The sequence below is a fragment of the Cervus canadensis genome, chromosome 13, assembly GCF_019320065.1.
Source record: "Cervus canadensis isolate Bull #8, Minnesota chromosome 13, ASM1932006v1, whole genome shotgun sequence".
Taxonomy (NCBI): domain Eukaryota; kingdom Metazoa; phylum Chordata; class Mammalia; order Artiodactyla; family Cervidae; genus Cervus; species Cervus canadensis.
In genome coordinates, this window is record NC_057398.1 from 13,387,682 (window position 1) to 13,410,251 (window position 22,570).

The 22,570-nt window shown below is 36.5% G+C and overlaps 1 protein-coding gene across 5 annotated transcripts in view; it reads right to left on the reverse strand.

Moving 5' to 3' along the window:
* Positions 1 to 22,570, reverse strand: part of HMCN1 (hemicentin 1) — a 512,408-nt gene that overhangs the window by 282,190 nt on the left and 207,648 nt on the right. For 4 of the 5 annotated variants that reach the window (XM_043486094.1, XM_043486095.1, XM_043486092.1 and 1 more), the window contains exons 8-11: positions 22,191 to 22,454; positions 20,034 to 20,178; positions 15,719 to 15,840; positions 10,407 to 10,682 (exon numbers count right to left, since the gene is read on the reverse strand). In XM_043486094.1, coding sequence (XP_043342029.1) covers positions 10,407 to 10,682; positions 15,719 to 15,840; positions 20,034 to 20,178; positions 22,191 to 22,454 — 807 coding nt within the window. Of the gene's footprint in view, positions 1 to 10,406; positions 10,683 to 15,718; positions 15,841 to 20,033; positions 20,179 to 22,190; positions 22,455 to 22,570 lie in introns of those variants that run through there. The other variant, XM_043486097.1, reaches the window with a different exon arrangement.

Genomic DNA, 22,570 nt, shown 5'->3' on the forward strand with positions numbered 1-22,570 from the left:
AACATTTCCATCATTATAAAAAGTTTTTGTGGACACTGTTGAACTAGAGAAAAAATATTAAATTTCAAGAGAAGGTCACTAACTCAATGACTTATCAGTAGGTGGGTACAATAGCAGTAAAACACACTGATTTAGCTTAATTCAATTTAAACAGGTGAAGACTATATACTGACAGTTTTGTGAAGCTAAAACTGCTCTGAAAAAAACAAGTCTTTTAAAAAATGTGGTTACATACTTTACAAAAAAAGGCATTATTTTACAAATTACCATGCAACAGTCATAAAATCAAAAGCATATGAAAGTGGATCTACATAGCATTTTTCTTGAAGGGAAAAAATTTAAAATCTGGCAATTCATTTATTTTGCTAGACAAATTCATTTGCTACCTTACTTATCTTATCAGGGAAGCAACTCACAATGGGATTGGAAGAACATTTGGTCTCCAGGGTCCAATTTGAGTCACAACCTCCCATCCTTCCAGCTGTCACTTCCTGACTCCCACGTTTCCCTTCAGCAAGTTCATCATGGCCTCAACTCCTTTGAACCTTCTTTTTTTATTTCAATCTATCAGACCATGCCTTTAACCCTCTGTTCTTTCTTGATCTGGTCTAAACTCCACAGAGCATCACTACAAACACTTTTCTCAGTTACTTTTGTCTTTTGCTGAACCAACATCACATAACCCCAAACCTAAATGATTCTTCTATGTGTATATTGAAAAGATGATTGAAGATGGCAGGAAAAAGAAAAATCACACTATCTTGGGAAAACAACTCCCTATTCAGCCTTGCCTTTACTCTCAGCAAGCCCATATTTCTGTGTTCTCATTCTTCCATGTAGTGTTCTCCATCTGGAAAGAATTTCATGACTTCTACCTGACAAATACTGACTCATATCCCAGTAGATACTTCAGACACCATCTCCTGAATGAAGCCCTTCTCAAACTCCACTCATTACTGAGATAGTATGCAAGGCTCCTGTAGTATCTTGGTGAAGTTCCTATCCCCTTGGGTAATAAATATTTTTTTTTGGTAATAAATATTTTGAAAATCTACTTATGTCTTCTCGTTAGAACTTACTAAAGGGAAGGATGTCATTTTCTTCTCATTTATATTCTTGGCAGGGAGCGGAATGCCTAGCACAAATTTTTGGTGAATGCAAGAATGAATGAATGGACAAAGGAGATACCTTTTTAAAAAGTTATTTTTAGTCAAAGCACTTCGTATGTTTCAGTATTGATTTCATTATTATGGGAAAAAATATACCTGACATAGCATGATTTAGATAGTGCTATGGGAAAATTAATAGCATACATGAGGATCCCATCAACACAACAGTGATCAGCTTTGTAGTCACAATAATCAAATGCCCCTAACATATCACACCCTTCTGCAGATGCACCAGTAAGTGCTCCCACTTTGTGCATTATTTCCAATTCCATTTTTATTTATAATAGTCAAATACCAAAGCTCCTTCCTCATGTATAAAAATAGCAAGTCATTATGTTTTTCCCATATTATAAATATCTAAACTTTAGAAACAATTTTCCTAGTTGAATTCTTAATTTATAAAATAACTCAAAGAAACATTAATCAATGTTTCAAGGGAATCTGAATCAAATAAAATTTTAGTACATGTTCTGACAAAAGGATTTTTCAGAGTTGGCAATAGTTGCTTTGCCTAGCTAAGCACTCTGCTTCTCGTTCAGTCTTCTCAGGCGTGTGCAATCCTACTGCTCTAGATAGCTGATGAGAACAGGCTGTATGGCACGGAGGACTCCACCGAATGCTCTGTGGCAACCTAAACGGGAGGGAAATCCAAGGAAGAGGAGATTTTTGTACACGTGTGGATGACCCATTTTGCTCTACAGCAGAAACGAACACTGTAAGGCAGCTATACATCAATTAAAAAATAAGCATTATGTCAGGCATAAAGACACAAAACGAGAAAATTGGGCCGTGCCCTAATGCAGCTTACAGTCTGGTCGTCTTACAGGCTCTCTGTGTGCATCCAGACAGTTCTCTCTCTCCTCTAGGCTGTTCCTTACCGGCCACTCTATCAGAACTTAAGTCAAAGGTCCACTAAACTGTTTCATTTTTTTTAAAATTTAGATTTAGATTTCCAGCTATTTGTGACTCATGTGCCAGGAATTTACAGACACTTTGTATCTTTTCTGTTTAAAAAAATTTACTTCAGTACTCAATTTCCGAGAGATACTCCTGCTGCTGCTGCCAAGTCGCTTCAGTCGTGTCTGACTCTGTGCGACCCCACAGACGGCAGCCCACCAGGCTCCCCCGTCCCTGGGATTCTCCAGGCAAGAACACTGGAGTGGGCTGCCATTTCCTTCTCCAATGTGTGAAAGTGAAAAGTGAAAGTGAAGTCGCTCAGTCGTGTCTGACTCTGTGCGACCCCATGGACTGCAGCCCACCAGGCTCCTCCATCCATGGATCTCCAGGCAAGAGTACTGGAGTGGGGTGCCATTGCCTTCTCCTACAGATACTGAAGAATCCTTTCTCTTTTTAAACTTTCTTCTACCCACCTGTGCCTTAGGCCTGTTAATTGCATGCGCAGGCATTTCTATATATTATGCAGAACAATGGAAAGACCTAGTTCAGATCCAGGCTCTGCCACCTGCTGACTTTATAACCTAGGGCAAGCCACTAACTCCGCAGAGGCTCTTCGTCTTTATGGGTAAAGTACAGAGATTAATACAAATACACACAACATGTGAGAGTTACCTAATATATGTCACAAATTCTCAAACATTTTTAAATGTCTGTAGTTTCGTTTGGATAATTCAGCGGATTGAAGTGCTTGCTGATTCATCTGTCCTATCTCATCCAGCAGTCTCTGCACTGTAAAAGGTATCAGGTTCCATCATTTAACCTCCCTGGCATCTGGACATCTTTCTAGCTCACTTAAATCCATCAGGTCTGGCTTAATATACATTTTTTTCATGGTCTAGTTTTGCTCAAAATTATAATGTCCTTGGTGTAAAACTTCTTTATAGTAATTTCTCATATACTTGAAGTATTTGTTATGTCATCATCTCTCTTTTTCTTTTATAATGTAAATAACTAATTCTTTAAACTTCCTTGTAACTTCCATTTAAAAACATTTTAATAAGGTTTCTGTCTTCTTCTAAGTTTTAGAGAAATAGGGTTCTTTCTATCTACAATTAAAGTGATCTGAGATCCAGAGGAGAACTATCATGACATCCCTTATAATGTGGAATATAAAAACAAATGATAAAAGGAACTTACTTAAAAAACAGTCATAGAGAATGAACTTATAGTTGCCAGCCGGTAAGGATGGGGTAAGGGATATTTAGGGAATTTGGGATGGACATGTACACACTGCTATATAGAAAATGGATAACCAACAGGGACCATATATAGCACATGGAACTCTGTTCAGTGTTACATAGCAGCCTGGAAGGGATGGGAGTTTGGGGAAGAATGGATACATGCATATGTATGGTTGAGTCCCTTTGCTATTCACCTGAAACTATCACAACATTGTTAATTGGCTATACCCCAGGACAAATTAAAAAGTTTAAAAAATAATAAATTTTAAAAAGGGGTGTAAGATCTATGCAAGATATAGATACTTTGCATGAAAGACAAAAACAATGAACTGCGTAATATTAATTTTTTTTTACATTTTAACTGTATGGAATTGAATCATATTATAACAGAAGATTGCCCCTAACCATGGAGTCAGTAGAATACATTCATCAGATGAAGTTAATATTAAACTTTTCTCTTCATAAAGTTTAGATAGAATTAGGAAAGCAAATATTTCTATAGGAAAACTACATATTCCTTGGATATCATTGCAGGAAATACTTGATGTAAAATACCCCTAGAATATTTTCCTTCAAATCTTAAAGCCTGAAACATCTTCCTTATCAGATCCCTAGTACAGGAATCAGCAAAACCTAGTATTTTAAGAGAGCATCTTACTCATGTGTGCTGATTCACACTGAGGCATCAAAGAACAAAGGAACTGAATAAAATTAACTTTTGACAATCAGTAATGATTTAGAAGTTTTAAGAGAATGATTTAGGGCACTGGTATTTAAAGCAGACATATATGTGTCTAGGGTCAACCTCCAAAAATAAAAGCTTAACTGGGAAGACTTCAATGTATTAAAATGTCTAGGAAAACAGATGAACTAATTAAATTCAATTCTTATTTTTCAAACATGGATTCAGACTTCTATAAATCAAAATGTACTCCTGTGAAAAGCATGCAAAGGGAAAATACAAGAGGATTTTCAAGACTCCCTTACTGGGCTATTCATTATAGGAAAACCTAATTTAATTATCAATTGATACTCTGCATTTCTCCTTTTGCTTTCCCTCATTTTGGTTCAGAAATGATTTAAAACAGATGACTCTGTGATACAATCCTATTAAATTCCAGATCCATAAGCTTTTAAATATGATTTGTTATACTGTCAAAACTTCTAACAACACTTTTCTGAGAAGCATTATTATTTCCTAATTTAATTTTTTAATCATTCCATATTTTTACATTATCTCCTATTGACTTTCTAAATTTTATCTTAATTATTTTAAATATAAAAGCTATAAAACAAAATTATAGAATATTTAGCAAAGAAACAAAGAAAACATATTACTCACACATAATTTGATCTCCCTAATAAAATTAATGTCAGAATTTTCAAAACTTTTATTATTAAAATCTTATTTATACAAAGTTTTAAAACAATTCATCTCTATTAAATACTTTTTTTCAAGTACAGAAAAGCAAAGTAAAAATGTCACTTATAGTTCCACTGACACCAACAACCACGTTTATGTATATATCAACCCAGACTTTTTTCCTCCTAGCATAATTATGAACGTCTTCTATTTGTTTGTTATTTTGCTTGCACAGCTGTATTTCTAAATCTTGTGATAAACCCTGCTTGAGGTAAACAGAGTTTTCTAAAAAATTTCCTGTGTCTAGTTACATTACTATCTCCCGAGTGAGGAATTCACACAATGAAATAAGCATATCAACCCATTCACATTCCCTCATGCTCATTAGTGAAACTGATTCGACAGCCAGTTTCTGAGATCAGCATTTCCTCTCAAGGCTCTTTTGATAAATTGATAATGAACCTAACAGTCAGTGAGGGAAATTAAAGTGATGGAAAAAGGCCACTGGATCATTTACTTCTGCTGCTGTTGGACTCAAAATCCTATGATGCTGCCAAAACTGAAGTCTTTTAAATGTCCATGGTCTCAGTAAAAATTAAAAATCCCACAGGGAGCATCTGAGGGGCTGACTCTAGGTAATGTGACCTGCAAGGGTTTAGGGAAAGGTAATTATCGGATCTCTTTTGTTTTCCACTTTATTTTAAAAAAAAAATTATTGGGATATAGTTGATTTACAATGTTTATTAGTTTCAGGCGTACAGCAAAGTGAATCAATTATACATATATTTATATTTCTTTTTTTTATATTTTTAGATCATTTCTCATGTAGGTTATTACAAAGTATTGAGTAAAATTCCCTATGCTATACAGTAGGTCTTTAACAAGTCATCTATTTTATGTATAGTAGCATGTATATGTCAATTCCAATCTTCCAATTTATCTTTCCCTCTCCCTTATTCCTTGATAACCATAAATTTGTTTTCCAGCAATTCCACTACTGGGTATACACCCTGAGAAAACCATAACTCCAAAAGATAGATATATCCCAATGTTCATTGAAGCACTATTAACAGCAGCCAGGACATGGAAACAAGGTGTCCATCAACAGATGAATGGATAAAGATGTGGTACATATATACTATAGAATATTACTGAGCCATAAAAAAGAATGAAATTGGGTCATTTGTTGAGACATGGATGAACCTAGTGTCTGCCACGCAGAGTAAAGTCAGTCAGAAAGAGAAAAACAAATATTGTAAATTAACACATAAATGAGGAATCTAGAAAATGTACAGATGGACCTAGTTTCAGAGCATGAATAGAGACACAGATGTAGAGAATGAACGTGTAGACCTGGGGGTGGGGAGAAGGGAAGGGTGAGATGAATTCGAAGACTAGGTTTTACATATATACACTGCTATGTGCCAAATAGACAGCTAGTGGGAACCCGCAGTAAACTACAGGGAGCTGAATTCAGTGCTCCGTGATGACTTTGATGGGTGGGATGGAGATTCAAGAGGGAGGAGATAACATGTATACATATAACTGATTTACTTCGTTGTACAAGCAGAAACTAACAACACTGTAAAGCATGTATACTCCTATTTTAAAAAAAGTAGTAAAGAATTCCTCTCCAAATTAGGGAACATGTTCAGACCCTAAGTGCCAAAATATGACAAACATCCACTTCAATTCCTTTCCAGCTTTTAGCATTCCTGAGAAGTTTGATACCAGTCTGATTTTCTCCCTGTTTACAATATACTGGTTGAGTCTGTATGCTGTATGCCCTTATATGAGTAATTTGAAATTTCATACAGAATGTGTTTAGATGAAGTTCTCCCGTCACTGATCTTGCTGGATTTGCTCACTATGGACAATTTGTTTTTCTTCTCTAGTACAGTTTTCTTCAATTATATCTTTGCCCATTTCTTTTGTTTTTGTTGAGCACCTATATATGTTATATACCTGTAAACCTTAAAGTTCCATTCTGTTTTTATTTCTACTTAAGTCATATTATTCAACTCTTAGTCCTTTTCCTCAACATTCTGAAAGGACTTCTCAAGTTTATTCAGCACATTTCTGAATTTATTCTTACGTAGTAGAAATCCTGCTCCTCAGTATCTCTGATTCAGATTGCATTATAATATTGCACTTTAAAAATCAAATCCAAAAACAAACAAAAAAATCAAATCCTTTTTTATTTCCTCCATGACACTTGTGATTGTCCTTTCATATTAGCCAGTTCTTCCTTTATAAATATATACTCCCACTTAAAGAGGATAGATCATTTCGAAAGACACTGGTGATGTGAAACATTTTTTCCGGTCTTTAGAAATAAACTGCTACTTTCAAAGCACCTATTTCTTCTAAGTCTATCCCCCATTGTGTTGTTCCCCAGTATTTTTTCTTAGGTTCTATGCTCTATTTTTCTCCTGTTTTGCTGTATTTGACAATTTTCTGTTTATTAATCCTCAAATGATGTGGCTTCTATCCAGACTCAGTGTCAGAAAACAAAGTATTTGAAGGGACCTAGCTTTGTTCTCTGTCTACTTATATTCTTATTGAACCCCCTATAGCTCTGTGGCTAAAAGTCTGATGCGCATAGCTCCTTGCCTGATGTTCATCCATGATGCCCTTCTGGATGAGGTGGGAAGCTCTCCTCTGCTCCCATTTGTCTCTAAACTCCCTGCTGACATTCCCATCAATGTTTCTATATTCATTTCATGAGAAATATATCTCAGGTTAATTTTTTACATGGTGCCAGGTTTCCTGTCCACTTTCTGTCCTACTGTTTTCTTAACTAGCTGGTTATTGCTATTGATAGGTTTAAGTAGATAGCATGCTGGCTTCCTAAAGGGTAACATTTTCTTTTTGAAGTGAACTAAGACATGAAGAAACAAAGATACACGCTCTCTGCTTTCATGTGGACATAAAAAAGATGGACTGCTGATTGAAATTTTCATTCCACTCAATTCATTTATACAAACACCAATCTTGATATGTAATATATAAAATTCCTCCCCCAATTTTTGCCACTGTAGACTGAAACTGGTTTTTGGTATTCTTCAGTTTTGTCTTTTTTAGGTCTTGATATTTTACTGTTAATGAAAAAAGGCTGCAGTAGCTAGACATGTGCTATTTTTAACCAGAAAATTCTTGCTAATTATATTTCATAAAACTACTACCAAAACTTGTAAAGTCTGGATGTTTAACTTTTAAAAGTATTACAGATAGAAAAAGTTTCCAAACAGATCTGTGGAGGCAGAGCATGATAAATGAGGTTATAAATTAAGCTACTGATTCTCCTGTAAGCAAGAAAAATATTCCTAAAGTGTGTATTCAATCCAAGTATCTGATATATCTTTTAAGCTTTCTTGAACTATTTTTTATTTATTCTTTTTAAAACATGTAACTGCATAAAAGTGAAATTAATTTACAATTTATGTTTCAATGTCAATGGTTGGCAAGTATCTTATATTCTCATGAATTATAATCCTAGGTACAGCACTTTATTTCATCAACTATCCACTGCTTTTCAATAATGTATTCAAGCATAAAATAATCAGAGGGCATAATAATAGCTAGAGTCTTATTTTTAGTAAACAGTGCCATCAAATTCTAGAATCTAGTTCTGTTAGATTTTTAAGACCTAATTTTTCATCGAAAATTGTTCACTCAAATTCAAGACCAACTAGACAGGCCATAAAATAAGGCCCTTAAACAGATTTACACCACTAGAGATTATACATAAGGGGCTTCCCTGGTAGTTCAGACAGGAAAGATTCTGCTTGCAATGTGGAAGACCCAGGTTCGATCCCTGAGACAGAAGATCTCCCGGAGAAGGGCCTGGCAATCCATTCCAGTATTCTTGCCTGGAGAATCCCAAGGACACAGCAGCCTGTGGGCCACTATCCACGGCATTGCAGAGTCAGCCATGACTGACGTGACTTAGCACACATGCAGGCAGAGATTATGCAAGCTAACTAGTAATCATATGACGACATATGTTTTTTTAATTTATATTTTGTATATTTTATGACATCTAACCTCAGAACTTAAATTGTTAGGCTATAATAAGTCTATTTACCACAAAGAAGATAAAGTTTTAGGGTTTCCTTTAAAAATACGCATTTCTATGTCATAGGTTCAAACTTTAGAATAGATTCAAATACTGTTTTGGAAAATGTTGTCCATGAAACCACTTGAGAGGTCAGTTATAAATGCAGATCTCCAGGCCTTAACCCAGGCCTGTGAAATCAGAATCGCTGGGCATGAAGCAAGAAATTTGCTTTTTAAAAAGTTCCTCGGACAAGTCTTCATCCATAAATGTTTGAGAACCACTGTTCAAATTGACTAAGCAATACTAAAGGACTAACAGTTGACCTGGGGAAACAAGGAAGGCTCTGATTCTATTTTAAAATCCCATTGTAACAGGCTTAAGGGAAAGAACCAAGGTTATATTTCAGAAGTCCATCAGCATGTATCCTATCTAAAATAATCAGTTTGGTAAAAAATACTTCCAAAACTCTAGTAACTAAAGTTACTACTTGTATTGACTCAAACATCTAGGCCATTTACTAGGTGGAAATGCAGTGAACCATTTACAAAAGCAACATTCCCCAGAGGTTTTAGCAGATCAACTAACGAAAGATGCACAGTCATATAGTCAGATTGCAGTATATATCTCAAATACCAGTGAGAAACCCAGAATCAGATGTCAACCATTTTATTAAGTCTCATGGTAGTTTCACTTTTTTCTTTTTTTTTGCCATTAATAGCATTCCAAGAGCTAACCTCAAAACTCAGTGGTAACTTTCTTAAACAACAACATTATAACCAAGTGAGGCATGTTATAAAGTTGTTTCTAGTACCATTACCAAGTAGCCAGACCTGATTCTGATGCAATCAGTCTCCCACATCAAGGACTTGAAATAAAATACTCTCCTAAGGCAGCAACTGAACCTTTCAGCTAAATAGTGTAAAACTGCCAATGGTAAGTTGCTCATTACATTAAGACTCTAGAGACGTTTAGAAGCCAAATAGGATTCTACTGAAAGAGATACTTGGGAATAGCTTCTGATCTTCATTTGTTAATCTGGAATAAAAACCTATTTAGTATCAGTTAGACCACAGTGTTAACGCACTTGCTTTTAGCTATTTGAACATCTCATTTAGTCTATACAATTAAGACTGGTTTATCATTAGCTTATTTTCAGAGAGTGCCCTTTGTGTGTGTGTGTCTGCGTATGTGTCTAAGATAAATAAGGTAAAAACAGCTTTGTTAAAGTTTCAATAAAATTCCACCTTGATAGGAAACATCTTAAAACTTAATTAAAACCATAAAAGTAAATTAAATATCCAAATAATGCACTCAAATTAGGAACTTTGCTTTTTTTTTCCTTTTACCAATTAAAACAGTTTTTTTTTTTTCCAAGTTCACAAAATAGATAAGAAAATTTAAAACTATTAAATCATCCGGAGACTATTTCTATTTCTACTCCCTTAAAATAAAGGTCTTCAATTACTAGGATTAACTGTGTTTAAGGTTAACTACTTGCTAGTGATGTTTTAGTTTCCAGCTTAGCCACCTTCAGGCCCTCAAGATCCACAGCATTCTACCCTTCAAAACTGTAATTGTTTGGGTAGAGGACCTTGGATGGACAACGTAAGGGAATAGAGATCAAAGAAGGAAAACAGAAAGATACCATGACTCAGAAGTCACCGTCAGCACAGTACCTTGCACTGTGAGGAAAACGGACTCAGTCGACGATCCTCCTTCATTGCAAACAACACAGCGATACTCTCCTGCATCGCTGAATTTCACACTCCTGAGCTCCAGGGAAAGGTTAGCCAAGATCCTCATTCTTGCTGCATCTGTCAGCCTGACATCTCTGTCATGCCTCTGCCAGGTTAGATTGTAATCCACCGCACTGATGACAAGGCACGTCAGAACTGCGGTTTCTCCAGGAGCAACTGTAACATTATCAGGCACTCGGATGACTGGCGGCGGCTCTGTGGGAAACGAGAAGATTCAAGCTGAAAGATCCAGAAGTCATTTTACTCATTCATAGAGGTGGCTTAAAATTTTAGTAAGAATGTATTGAATATCTGGTAGGAAAGACTGGTAGGAAAGATGCAGTACAACAGAACTTATTCATTAATACAAATGGGGTGATCAAGAGGGCTTCCCTTGTGGCTCAGCTGGTAAAGAATCTGCGTGCAATGCGGGAGACCTGGATTCGATCACTGGGTTGGGAAGATTCCCCTGGAAAAGGGAAAGGCTACCCACTCCAGTATTCTGGCCTGGAGAATTTCACTATCACCTAGTTGAAAAATGCTTTAAATGCATGTTTACATACCAAAGTACACTAAAACCCAAACCTATAAATTACAGCTGTGAGCATCAAAGAGGCATGGCAAAAGGATATGACTATGCTGACTTAGCATTGCAGAGTCTGTCAAATTTTGAAGAAAGTAGCATTTATGGATTTTTAAATTTAAAACCATGATTTAGTGTTTTAAAGAAAACAGCACATGAAGGATGGGAGATATGGCAAAGATACAACGGCATCAGCTTTAAGGAGATTATCACCTCATTAAGACACAGCGCAACAGTAGAGTAAACTGAATATTCCCCCAGAGAAGCAGCAGAATGTTTAAGAAATTCAAGTTAACAGTAGGGACTGACTTTTAATAAAATTATATACATAGGACCACGTACGCAAAAGGCACTGAGTGGGGCAGGCTCATTTCAGATGCGGTCAAAAGCCATTTACCGATTAAATATTTAATCAGCATTTCTAGAGAAAATCACATATTGCTCTGGTTAGGTTTGAGGATAAACCTAAATGCCCTGTAAAGCTCACTCTGCCCAAAAGCTTTAAAATAACCTGCCATCCCAACACATTATTGGGCAATAACAGCATTAAAAAACTAGCTGGAAAGCCATGCGTCTGTTTCAGTTGAAATGGGGAAGAGGATCAGATATTCAGGGTCCAACTTTATTCAAAACCATACAGATAAATATCTAAAGCCTGAAATAAAACCTGGAAGAAATATGCCAAAACCATAGTGGTTATCTCTGAGAGAAGGAAATATGTATATTTTTTCATATTTTCCTTTACATTTATCTTTGTCTTCCAAACATTTTTAGAGGAATATATGCTATTTTAAATTATAAAAAAAAATCCATAATTTTTACCATTCTGCTATGTTTTTAAAACCTCTTATGAAAAGTTAATGAATCAGTTGGAGAGAGTTATATAAGAAAGTAAGAAAGGTTTGACTGAATTCTAGTTAGATTTGACAAATAAAATGCAGGATGCTTTGCTAAATTTGAATTTCAGGTATTAAATATTATTGTATAATATATAGTTTATATATTATATAATTATAATATATAATATTTTTGTATCTCTCATGAAATATTTTGAGACATTATTTATATGAAAGTCACATTAAGTGGGCATCCTGTATTTTCACTTGCTGAATCTAGCAAACATAGGCTGCCTAATGTTATCCAAATTTACCTGGACGACCCTAGAAAAGCCAATATATTCACAATGTTTCACTACCTGAAAAATGAGATGATTAAATTGGGTAATCCAAAAGACCCTTCTAGCACCAAGGCTTTATGACTGTAACATACAAGACAATACGGACCAAAGACCCAGAAGTGAGCATTTAAGAATACGTGTTAACACTCTATCAAAATCTTCCTGAAGACCACAAAATGTATCGTGTAGTTTCCTTTTTTGCTGTTGTTCTTTTTAAACAACCTTCTTCAGTTAGACTAGGGATGTTTAGAAACTGTAAAATCCCATATTATCAGCATACAGGGGGTGCCAGGTGCTCACCTTGGTCCTTCTCAAGAACCTAGGCACTCATTTCCCTAACTGCTCTGCTTGTTGAGTACTGAGCTCAGAGCCATGGGGGCTGACATGCCCAGTCAGGCTCCCTTTCCACTGCTGCCCACTTCCGGGGACCACTTTATGAAGGAAAAACACACAGCTCTCTTGCCTCAATTCAAGGTCATCCCCGGGGCAAAGCTCCCTGTGGGATCAGCTGAGGCCCCTGCTGTGGCTGCATCACAATGGAATTTCTTCCACTCCTTTGCAGGTCCTCTTCCCTAGAAAACTCCCCAATAACTCTCTTGCTTGCATAATCTGCCTTAGAGTCTATTTCCTCTTCAAATATATATACAAGTATGTCAAACGCCAGCTTTCTACTGACATCCAGGGGTAGAAGAGCTTTTAAACATGACACCCAGTACCACTGCCGCATAAATATCTGGAGATGATGAACATTATGCACACTGAAATATTTATGCATCCATCAATAAACTGGGTGGTGATGGAGAGATGAAGAAGAAGAATGACGGCAGTTTACAGGAGAGGCTAAGATAACAAACTACTGGAAACAGCCTGGTCCTGATAGGATGAGGGGTAGTCATTCCTAAGTGAAAGAATGGCTGAGGCTAAGATTAGGGGACCAGAGGTGGAATCTCAAAACTGAGAAAGAATGATAAGTGTAGGCCCTGTGACATTAAGTAAGGCTCACTGGACTGAAAGTCGGGAGGCCAGGAATCCACTTCTCAGCACCGACCCACGTCATCTTTCAGCTTCTTTAGCTACAAAGTGATGAGGTGGTACAATATTATTTCCATGTCTTACCCTGTTCTAAAAGAGTATCCTGTAATTATAATTTAAGATTGCCTGACAAGTTTTCTGGATTCAGTTTTACTTAAGGCCAAAATTTTGGTTGTGTGTGTGTGTGTGTGTGTATGTGTGTGTGTGTTGGGGAGGGACAATATGCTAATAAATAAATTCAGTAGAGAAAATTAATATAACTTCGTACTAGTACTAAAGTACCAAATGCCATGTGTAAAGAGTTTTTCCTGCTTCTGCAGTTCTGTTCATTAGTTTCTATATGTTTATATGCAATAAAAAAGAAGTGTAATTCTTTTTACACTCATTTGGCATTTAAAGTTATCAAGATCAGTATTTCCAGTGAACCTAAAATCTTTAAAATTGTTGGCTGGAAGAAAATGCTGAAAATATAGAAGTAACATATTGGTGGAACTTCAATTTTCCTTGAAACATTTCTCGGGTGACTTTATAAAATAATGTCCACAGTGACACCAGTAAAACATCACCATCCCATCATGCTGTGCTTCCCAACACTCCTGTCAAAATATAACACCTAATTATCCTATGAATAAACAGCTGGTTTTCTTTTGCTAGTTAGTAGGAACAGTAGGATGGCTGAGCCAGGGCCTGGGTAGAAGTTTAAGGCTGGAAGGTTAAAAAAAGAGTTCAGAAAGAAATGTCCACACTTCCAATTCCAAAATTGCCATATCATTCATACTTCTGCCTCCTCTTTCATAATTAAGCAAATGGGACACAATTCCTAAAAACTGGCTTTGGCATAGTACAACTTCCTGGTGATACCATGGCTTGGCTGGCACAGGTTAACACTACAAGGGCATGTGTAGTGTGTATATTCAGAAGTTACTGACACCATAGGGCCAAATTCTTAGCAGTCAGTTCACAAGCCTTTCTGGCACTTCCCAGTTATTTATGCGAGACGCCTGAGTCCACTCACTGAAATCTCTTTTCCCTGTTGTCCTTCTCTTAATTAATATTGCTGGGAAAAAACTCAAGTGCTCAAGTGTTTGTTTTCCCAGAAGCTGAGGAATGTTGACATGATTCCAATGCTTTTCATAATTACTGGAGATGAAAAAATGAATAGTTTATGATGTATGTCAACTTGCTAAATTGTTTCAGAAGACAAACTTTATTTTTCTAAGAATAAGAGAATACAAATAATTTACTGCAAGAAGAACAGGCTTGCATGCCTCAGTTTAAAAGTTTAGCTTGAACTTATTGATAATAAACGTAAACTCTGGGCTTCTAAACAGTCCTACAGTTATGAAGCTTCTTTTGTCTTAAATTTTTCTAAGAAAGTGCACATCTGACATTTCAGATGCACAAACTGACAGTTCAGATATTGTTATAAGAAAACTCCACAGGCACATTTAGGTCAGAATAGGGTTACTATTAAATGCACATTAGCCCTAGGCTATGAGGCAGGCAGAGAATAACTGAGTCAAAACAAAATTTCCAATAAATTCTAGATACATGTTGAGTAGGTGGCTTAATCTTGATCACTGATAATACATGGCAGTTGTTTTGGTTTCTCAAGAATTCTGGGAGATTGGAGGAAAAATGATAATATAATCAGAGCCCTGTCTATTTATAGGAAAAGAAAGAAAGTGAAGTCGCTCAGTCGTGTCCAACTCTTTGCAACTTCGTGAACTGTAGCCTACCAGGCTCCTCTGTCCATGGGATTCTCCACGCAAGAATACTGGAGTGGGTTGTCATTTCCTTCTCCAGGGGATCTTCTCGACTCAGGGATCGAACACAGGTCTCCCGCATTACAGGCAGACGCTTTACCCTCTGAGCCACCAGGGAAGCATTTATAGGAAACTTACTATTTAAATGTGAATTAATTAGCATGACTTCTGTCCCTCTCAATACCAATATTGTAATCACTGAGGTCCTATGTTTTTGAATGTGATACTTATTGTCTTCAACTCAGATGTCAGAATCCATTCACAAAAGCACTTTGCATATTATAAATATGGGAAGAGAAAGGGAAAGTTGAACCTTGCTATTCTAAAAATGGACCTCTCACTTGTTTTCTCAAAGGAGAATGCCATATGGGGATTTCAAACTATTAAACCCCTACAATAATAACAACAACAATACTTTTAAAAACTCATGTCTATTAGTTGTTTCTATGTGCCTGATTCTATTCTAAGTGCTTAACATATACTTTCTCACTTAATCCTCATAATTTCTCCATGAAAAAAAGAGACTATTACTGCTATTATAATAATTTTACAGTGGGAAAACCAAAGCACTGAGTTCCTAACTGGTCCAAGGCAGGTCACACAGTTAATACACAGCAAAGCCTGGTTCACAAACATCCCATTTCCATACCTGCATTGATACTGAGGCAACTGCCAAGCAATTAGTGGTAATTACCTGACACATCGAAGAACGTCTGTGCCCGCCCAGTCCCCGCAGTGCTGACAGCAATGCACTCATAGGCGCCTTCGTCAGACAGAGCGACCTCTTCAATATCCCAGGTCACGCTGGCGGATTCTCTGGGGTAAGGAAATAGAACCATGCTTAGTTACTACAAAAACAAGACCAGGTTGAAAGCAGTGATTCCACTACTTGTCTATTCACTCAAATGAATAAAGAAAACAGTTTAAATAAAGTAAATTGATTAAACTGCAGATTTCTTTGTAGCTTAAAACTATACACCTTTTATATTTTAAGTAGAAAGCTAAGCCTCTCTAATCTGAGAGAAAAACAAAGACAGTAACTGGTTTTGTTTTTTTCTGTTGATCTTCCTAGGTTCTAACAAGAGAAATCATTTCCAAATGTGAGAATAACTTTAAAGAGGCTGTGGATAGAAGAATGAACCTTTTTTACTGAGAAAATATCAGGGAGACATCTTTAATTTTTCTCAAAGGTCATTTTAAAAAAAACTGCTAATAATTTTACCACTTTTAATTTTCACTTTTTTCATATTCATATGTCTATTTTTTTTTTACTATTATTTTTTGATCAGGCCTCTACCTTTGCTGTTTAGACATACAGTCTGAGCCTATGGAGACTATAAATTTCTTTAGGAAAATATTCTCTGACTAGGTCAAAATAATTAAATAAATAAGATTTTTAAAAACTGGCAGAAAAACACTCCTTAAATCTTCTTTCCTTCCCCTCTCTTTTCAAGTTTTTGGTCATTTTCAGTGGGATTTAGCCAAAGCAACTGAACCAGATAATTAACAAGTGTGAAGGTAGAAAACAGAATTTTTGGTTCCCAAAAAGATAAATTATCTTCAACTTTCTTATGTATAAGCTCCACATAAGACTATATACCATATCTGGTTCAATATATGTATACAATGAATAAAAGAAAACAATCAGTTTTATAGTCAAAGTTGTCATTTAGGTAAAACAAATCTTTGTGCTATGTTATATATTCACTCATTTAATAAATCAGAGAAGGCAATGGCACCCCACTCCAGTACTCTTGCCTGGAAAATCCCATGGACAGAGGAGCCTGATAGGCTGCAATCCATGGGGTCGCTAAGAGTCGGACACGACTGAGCGACTTCACTTTCACTTTTCACTTTCGTGCACCGGAGAAGGAAATGGCAACCCACTCCAATGTTCCTGCCTGGAGAATTCCATGGAGAGAGGAGTTTGGTGGGCTACAGTAAAGTGGGCTTTGTAACAAGGGGTACAAAGAGTCAGACACAACTGAAGCAACTTAGCACACATGTCCTTTAACACTTCAAACTGTTACTCATCTTCTGGAAATGTCTTAGTAATAGCCATTTAATGCTTATTGAAAAGATTCTGATAACCTATAAGATAAGCATTATATTGCTCTAAAATATAATTGCAATGTCATAAATATTTTCATATTTTTTCTTATAATCATCCATAGATATTTACAACATTTTTTAAACATTCAAGATATGGATAAAATGACCCACTGCAGAGTCAAGACACCTTCCACTGAAGCTGAAAATGGTACAAGATATATTCCTCACAGTAATAACTCCAGAGCCCTCCCAATTCAAATGAACAGTACTCATCACCAAACCACTATAAAGAATTCATTGAGCTCTTAATGTACATTTACCACTAACCTATAGTTTTTAAGAGAAAGTCAAGACACAGGTTCCTGCCATCAGGAAATTTTAGTAACTGAGAATATGTACTTCAGTTAATACTGTTTCCTTTCACATGCATCTCTGCATTAGGTGTCAGTGGTCCTTACTGTCACTGTGAGAAGAAAATGGAGTATGACTTACTTTTTGCTGCACTGATCACCTAAGATGCATCTTGAATGCTTTAGAGCAATATGCTAAGCCCAAGTTTACAAATGCCATTATCTAGGAGGTACTGGTAAGTCCCAGGCAGGTAGAAGTTTGAATTACACACATTTTTTGTGCCTTCTGCAGTGCTTACTTCAGAGCCAAGTATATAGGATTCATCAAAAACTTAAGACACATGGAAATTTTAGAATAGAAAGCAGCAATTTTTCTAGTCTTAGGGCCCTTTCTTTAAAAACAAGAAACTTGAGATCCAGGGAGAAGAACAAGTAATTTATTCAAAGGTACATAACCAGTGTATGGGTTGCTTAGAGAATATTCTTTAGTATTATATTTATTCCTATCTTGTTTATGAAATTATTACATGAAAACAATTCTCCTTTTCATGTAGCCTTATCAGTAGGCATTATCCTCTAGTCCATGGCGAGGAGGTGCCTCCATAGAATTCTCCAGGCCAGAATACTGGAGTGGGTTGCCATTTCCTTCTCCAGGGGATCTTCCCAACCCAGGGATCAAACCCAGGTCTCCTGCATTGCAGGCTGATTCTTTACCAGTTGAGCCACCCGGGAAGTTCACTAAGATTGTATGGCCACAATAAAAAGTTTTGAAGGAACGGCCTTTGGAACAGGGGAAGGAACACGTCAGTTAGAAATGAGTCTTGTTGTTAATGGAAACTAATTCTCTCCCACATCCCCTAGAAACCATTGTGACTCACATAGCAAAGATCCAGTCATGCATCTGGAGTTGTTAGGGAGTCTAGGGCAGAGATGTGCGAGTGAACTGGGATTAGAACATCAAATCCATCATCACCCATGCCCAATTTTGTCTCTAGACTCTTACATCTAAAGAACTTAACAAATGTCAGCAAGGCATGTCACATCTCTGAGCCACAGAGTTGGAAAAATGCAGGAAAGAATCCTTGTGGTTTACCTCAGAGGAATTGTGTGAAATTAATAAATTAATGTTTATAAAGCATCTCAAGTATCTTTCAGAAATGTTACTATTTAAATCCAAAGCAGAGTTGTTTGATTTCATCAGTTAGGTATGTAAGTTTGTCATTTGATATCTTGGTCAGCTAATGTTGCTGGTTATTAACTATGCAGCTAAGGAAATCATCAAGACATATGTTAAGAAAGTAGCAGGAAATAATAAGTCCAATCTTTACCTAATGGAAAATTGTTTCAAGTTATGATAAACATTCTTGCCACAGCTTTTGCTTTAAATGACCCCATGAGGATATTGTATGAACTTTGTCAAAAATTAACATATTACAGAAGCTAATTTATGTGAATGTTGAGTTATCAGTCTGAAAGTTTTATAAAATAATACTTAGAGTTATTCTCCTTAAATGTAGTTTGTTTGACAGTTAGGAAAAGAAAAAAAGTTTTTCAGAAATCATCCTCTAGTTTTTCAAGGCCTACTTAACGTTTATCATTAGATGACTTAAATTTGTCTAGAAAATTCACCAGTCTTCTCAAGGAAAGTTGGTGTCCTCTAGCCGACTTCCATTGATTTTTGGCTGCAGTGTGTGTGTGTGTGCGTGTGCTAAGTTGCTTAAGTCGTGTCTGACTCTGTGACCCTGTAGGCTACTCTGTCTATGGGATTCTCCAGGCAAAAATACTGGAGTGGGTTGCCATGTGCCCTCCTCAAGGGGATCTTACCCACCAAAAGATGGAACCCCAGTCTCTTATGTCTCCTAACAGCATCCCAGCACACATTTCACCCTTCTCCTCCTGGATGCCTGGGCTCCAGCTACACTGGCTTCTTCCTATCTTTTTTTCCCACATGCCTGGGGGCCTCTGGTTTAGCACACTTGCACTGATTATTCCTGGTATGTGAACACTCTTCCCTGGATATCTGCATGACCATCTCGTTCACCGTGTTCAGGTCCTTATTCAAATGTCTCTACTATGAATTTTAAAATCGCAACTTGGCCAAAATCACATGCAGTCCATCAATCAGTAATTATGTGCCTGAAATAACCTGCTCTACTTTTTACTGTAACACATCAGATTCACTTATCATAACACTTTAAATCAGATTCAGAGACATATTTACCCTCAAGCCACTGAAGTTTAAACTTCAGGATCTTTCATTTGCAAGGGCTCTTGTACCTAACTTTGTAGTTATAATTTTGTATGCTTTGTCTTATCAAGGGACCCTCAAATTATAAAATTCAGATTCTATAAAACCTGGAATCAACTCTTAAATGTATTCTAGCATTTATTATATTACCATAGAATACTTATTATCTATTACTGTCTTCCTTCTTTACAATATAAGCTCCACAAAGGTACAGAATCATGTCTGTTTTGTTCAGTGCTATACTCCAAGATTATGAAGCAAATAAGAATGTATAATGAATATGTACATTAACATAAGTATCTATCTGTATTTTGGATGTTTCATGCTATAAAATGTTACTAATAGAAGCATTTACACACTTTAAATACTGGTCGACTCCAAGTGTAGCTCCATTTCTGACAAAACTCAAGGTAAAAGGCAAAAGACTGTCAATAGTGCAGGTAATCTGGCCCGGCTGCAGGTAGTACCCCGGGGTTTTCTCAGGCATTGTAACTTTTGGAGCATCTGGGAAAAAAAGAACATGGGCAAGAAGGTCACAATGATATTTGGTACTTCCTATTAATCCATTCAAAAGCTTCATGCTTAAACTATTCCAGTAAATTCTCTGCATTCCAATTAATCTAAATCACTAAAAATCACTTTAATTATCTTTCTTTGTTCCAAGTTTATTAATTTCTGGATTATCTCCAGAAAGGACTCATTGAATCTATGACTGCACTGATTTTAAGGCATAATTTTTTTTTGTACCAACAAGACAGAAAACAAAATTACCAAATAAGTTATCAAGCATCATCAATTGGAGAAGAGAGTTTAATTCTGAAAATGTAAAGGTATGTAAGAACCCACAGAGCTTAGAATTGAATTCATAGTGTAACTATTTCTAGAAAAAGAATGAAAAAATTGATTTCCTAAGAATCCAGTAGTTTTTTTAAGCATTCAATTCAGGGGCTAAAGCAACTAACTCTGAATATTGTCTATGAGGAAATACTGAGGCTGGTTCTACTATGATCTTTTTTCAGCATTAAACAATAGAGTTGTTCCTGAATTTCCCAAATGATAACCTTCTATATAAATGATAGATTGTTACTGCTCCATCCAGTAGGACAATATTAGAATCAATCTTTCTATATCTGTTGGATACAGATGGTTGGATGGCATCACTGACTTGATGGACATGAGTTTGAGCAAGCTCCAGGAGCTGCTGATAGACAGGGAAGCCTGGCGTGCTGCAGTCCATGGGGTTGCAAAGAGTCGGACACAACTGACCGGCTGCATTGACTGATATCTGTGTCAGACCATGGTTCAAGCTACACACAGTTTTAAAGTTTTTGTCATAAAGTTTTTGTCAAATTCAGTCATCAGCATTTGGAAATAAATCAAATATATAAATAACTAGCCTACTAACTAACCAACCAACTAACCAAATAAAGGCAAAATCATCATGTTATTTACAATGAAGTATTGATTATTATATAGAAGGTTTCTGATAATCATATATAAACTTTAGCCAAATTAGACAGCTTAATCAAACATTAAACACAAGTACCAGGCTTTTTATGGGGAGTAAGAGCATCACTTCATAGCAAACAGATAGGGAAACAATGGAAACAGTGAGAGACTTTATTTTCTTGGGCTCCAAAATCACTGCAGATGGTGACTGCAGCCATGAAATTAAAAGACGCTTGCTCCCTGGAAGAAAAGCTATGACCAACCTAGACAGCATACTAAAAAGCAAAGACATTACTTTGCTAACAAAGGTCCGTGTAGTCAAAGCTATGGTTTTTCCAGTAGTCATGTATGGATGTGAGAGCTGAACTATAAAGAAAGCTGAGTGCCGAAGAATTGATGCCTCTCAACTATGGTGTCGGAGAAGACTCTTGAGAGTCCCTTGGACTTCAAGGAGATCAAACTGGTCAATCCTAAAGGAAATCAGTCCTGAATATTCACTGGAAGGACTGATGCTGAAGCTGAAGCTCCAATACTTTGGTCACCTGATGCGAAGAACTGACTCATTTGAAAAAACCCTGATGCTGGGAAAGATTGAAGGCTGGAGAAAAGGGTATGACAGAGAATGAAGTGGTTGGATGGCATCACCAACTCGATGGACATGAGTTTGAGTAAACTGCGGGAGTTGGTGATGGAAAGGGAAGCCTGGTGTGCTGCAGCTCATGGGGTCCCAAAGAGTCGGACATGACTGATCGACTGAACTGAAGAGCATCAGAATTTCCCAGTTCAAGTTCTTACACTGATTGAAGTAAGATTCTCAGATCTACAGATTTAGAATCTACTAAGATTCTCAGATCTACAAATTGGTGCGATTTAAAACATGAAATTTTGAATGTCTATTTTATGGTTAAGAAAAGTTGTGTTACCTATGTGTAAATGCTTTTCCACATAGTGACTCAGTAATAATGTGAGGATATTATTTTTTACTTTAGAGTCCATTTTATACCTATAGGACCACACAAACCCCTTAAACTATCAATACTCCAGTGATGAATAAAGTGACATCTTACCTGGGACAATACTAGAGAAGGAAACACTTGACACTCTCTGGAAGAGAAAATCATCCTTATCATAGCCTGTTACTTTGAGAAAGAAAGCTTCATTTGGTGGTATAAAATCAGAAATATTCCATAGGCCATAAGGTTTTCTCTCAGGATAATATTTAACAGGAATAGTCTTAAGAGAACTGCCTGAGATACTCAGAAGTTCAAGACGATCTACTCTAGCTGGGATGGAAATTCCAGAAGTATTCAGCAGCACATAGGTAGGTATTCCTACAAGAGAAAGAGTTTATCATTTATAAGTAACATGCACCCGAGGTTATTTATTAAGTTTTGTACTGTAACAACAGGTAACCAGGATCATATGTATGAATACTATCGGCTGTGCC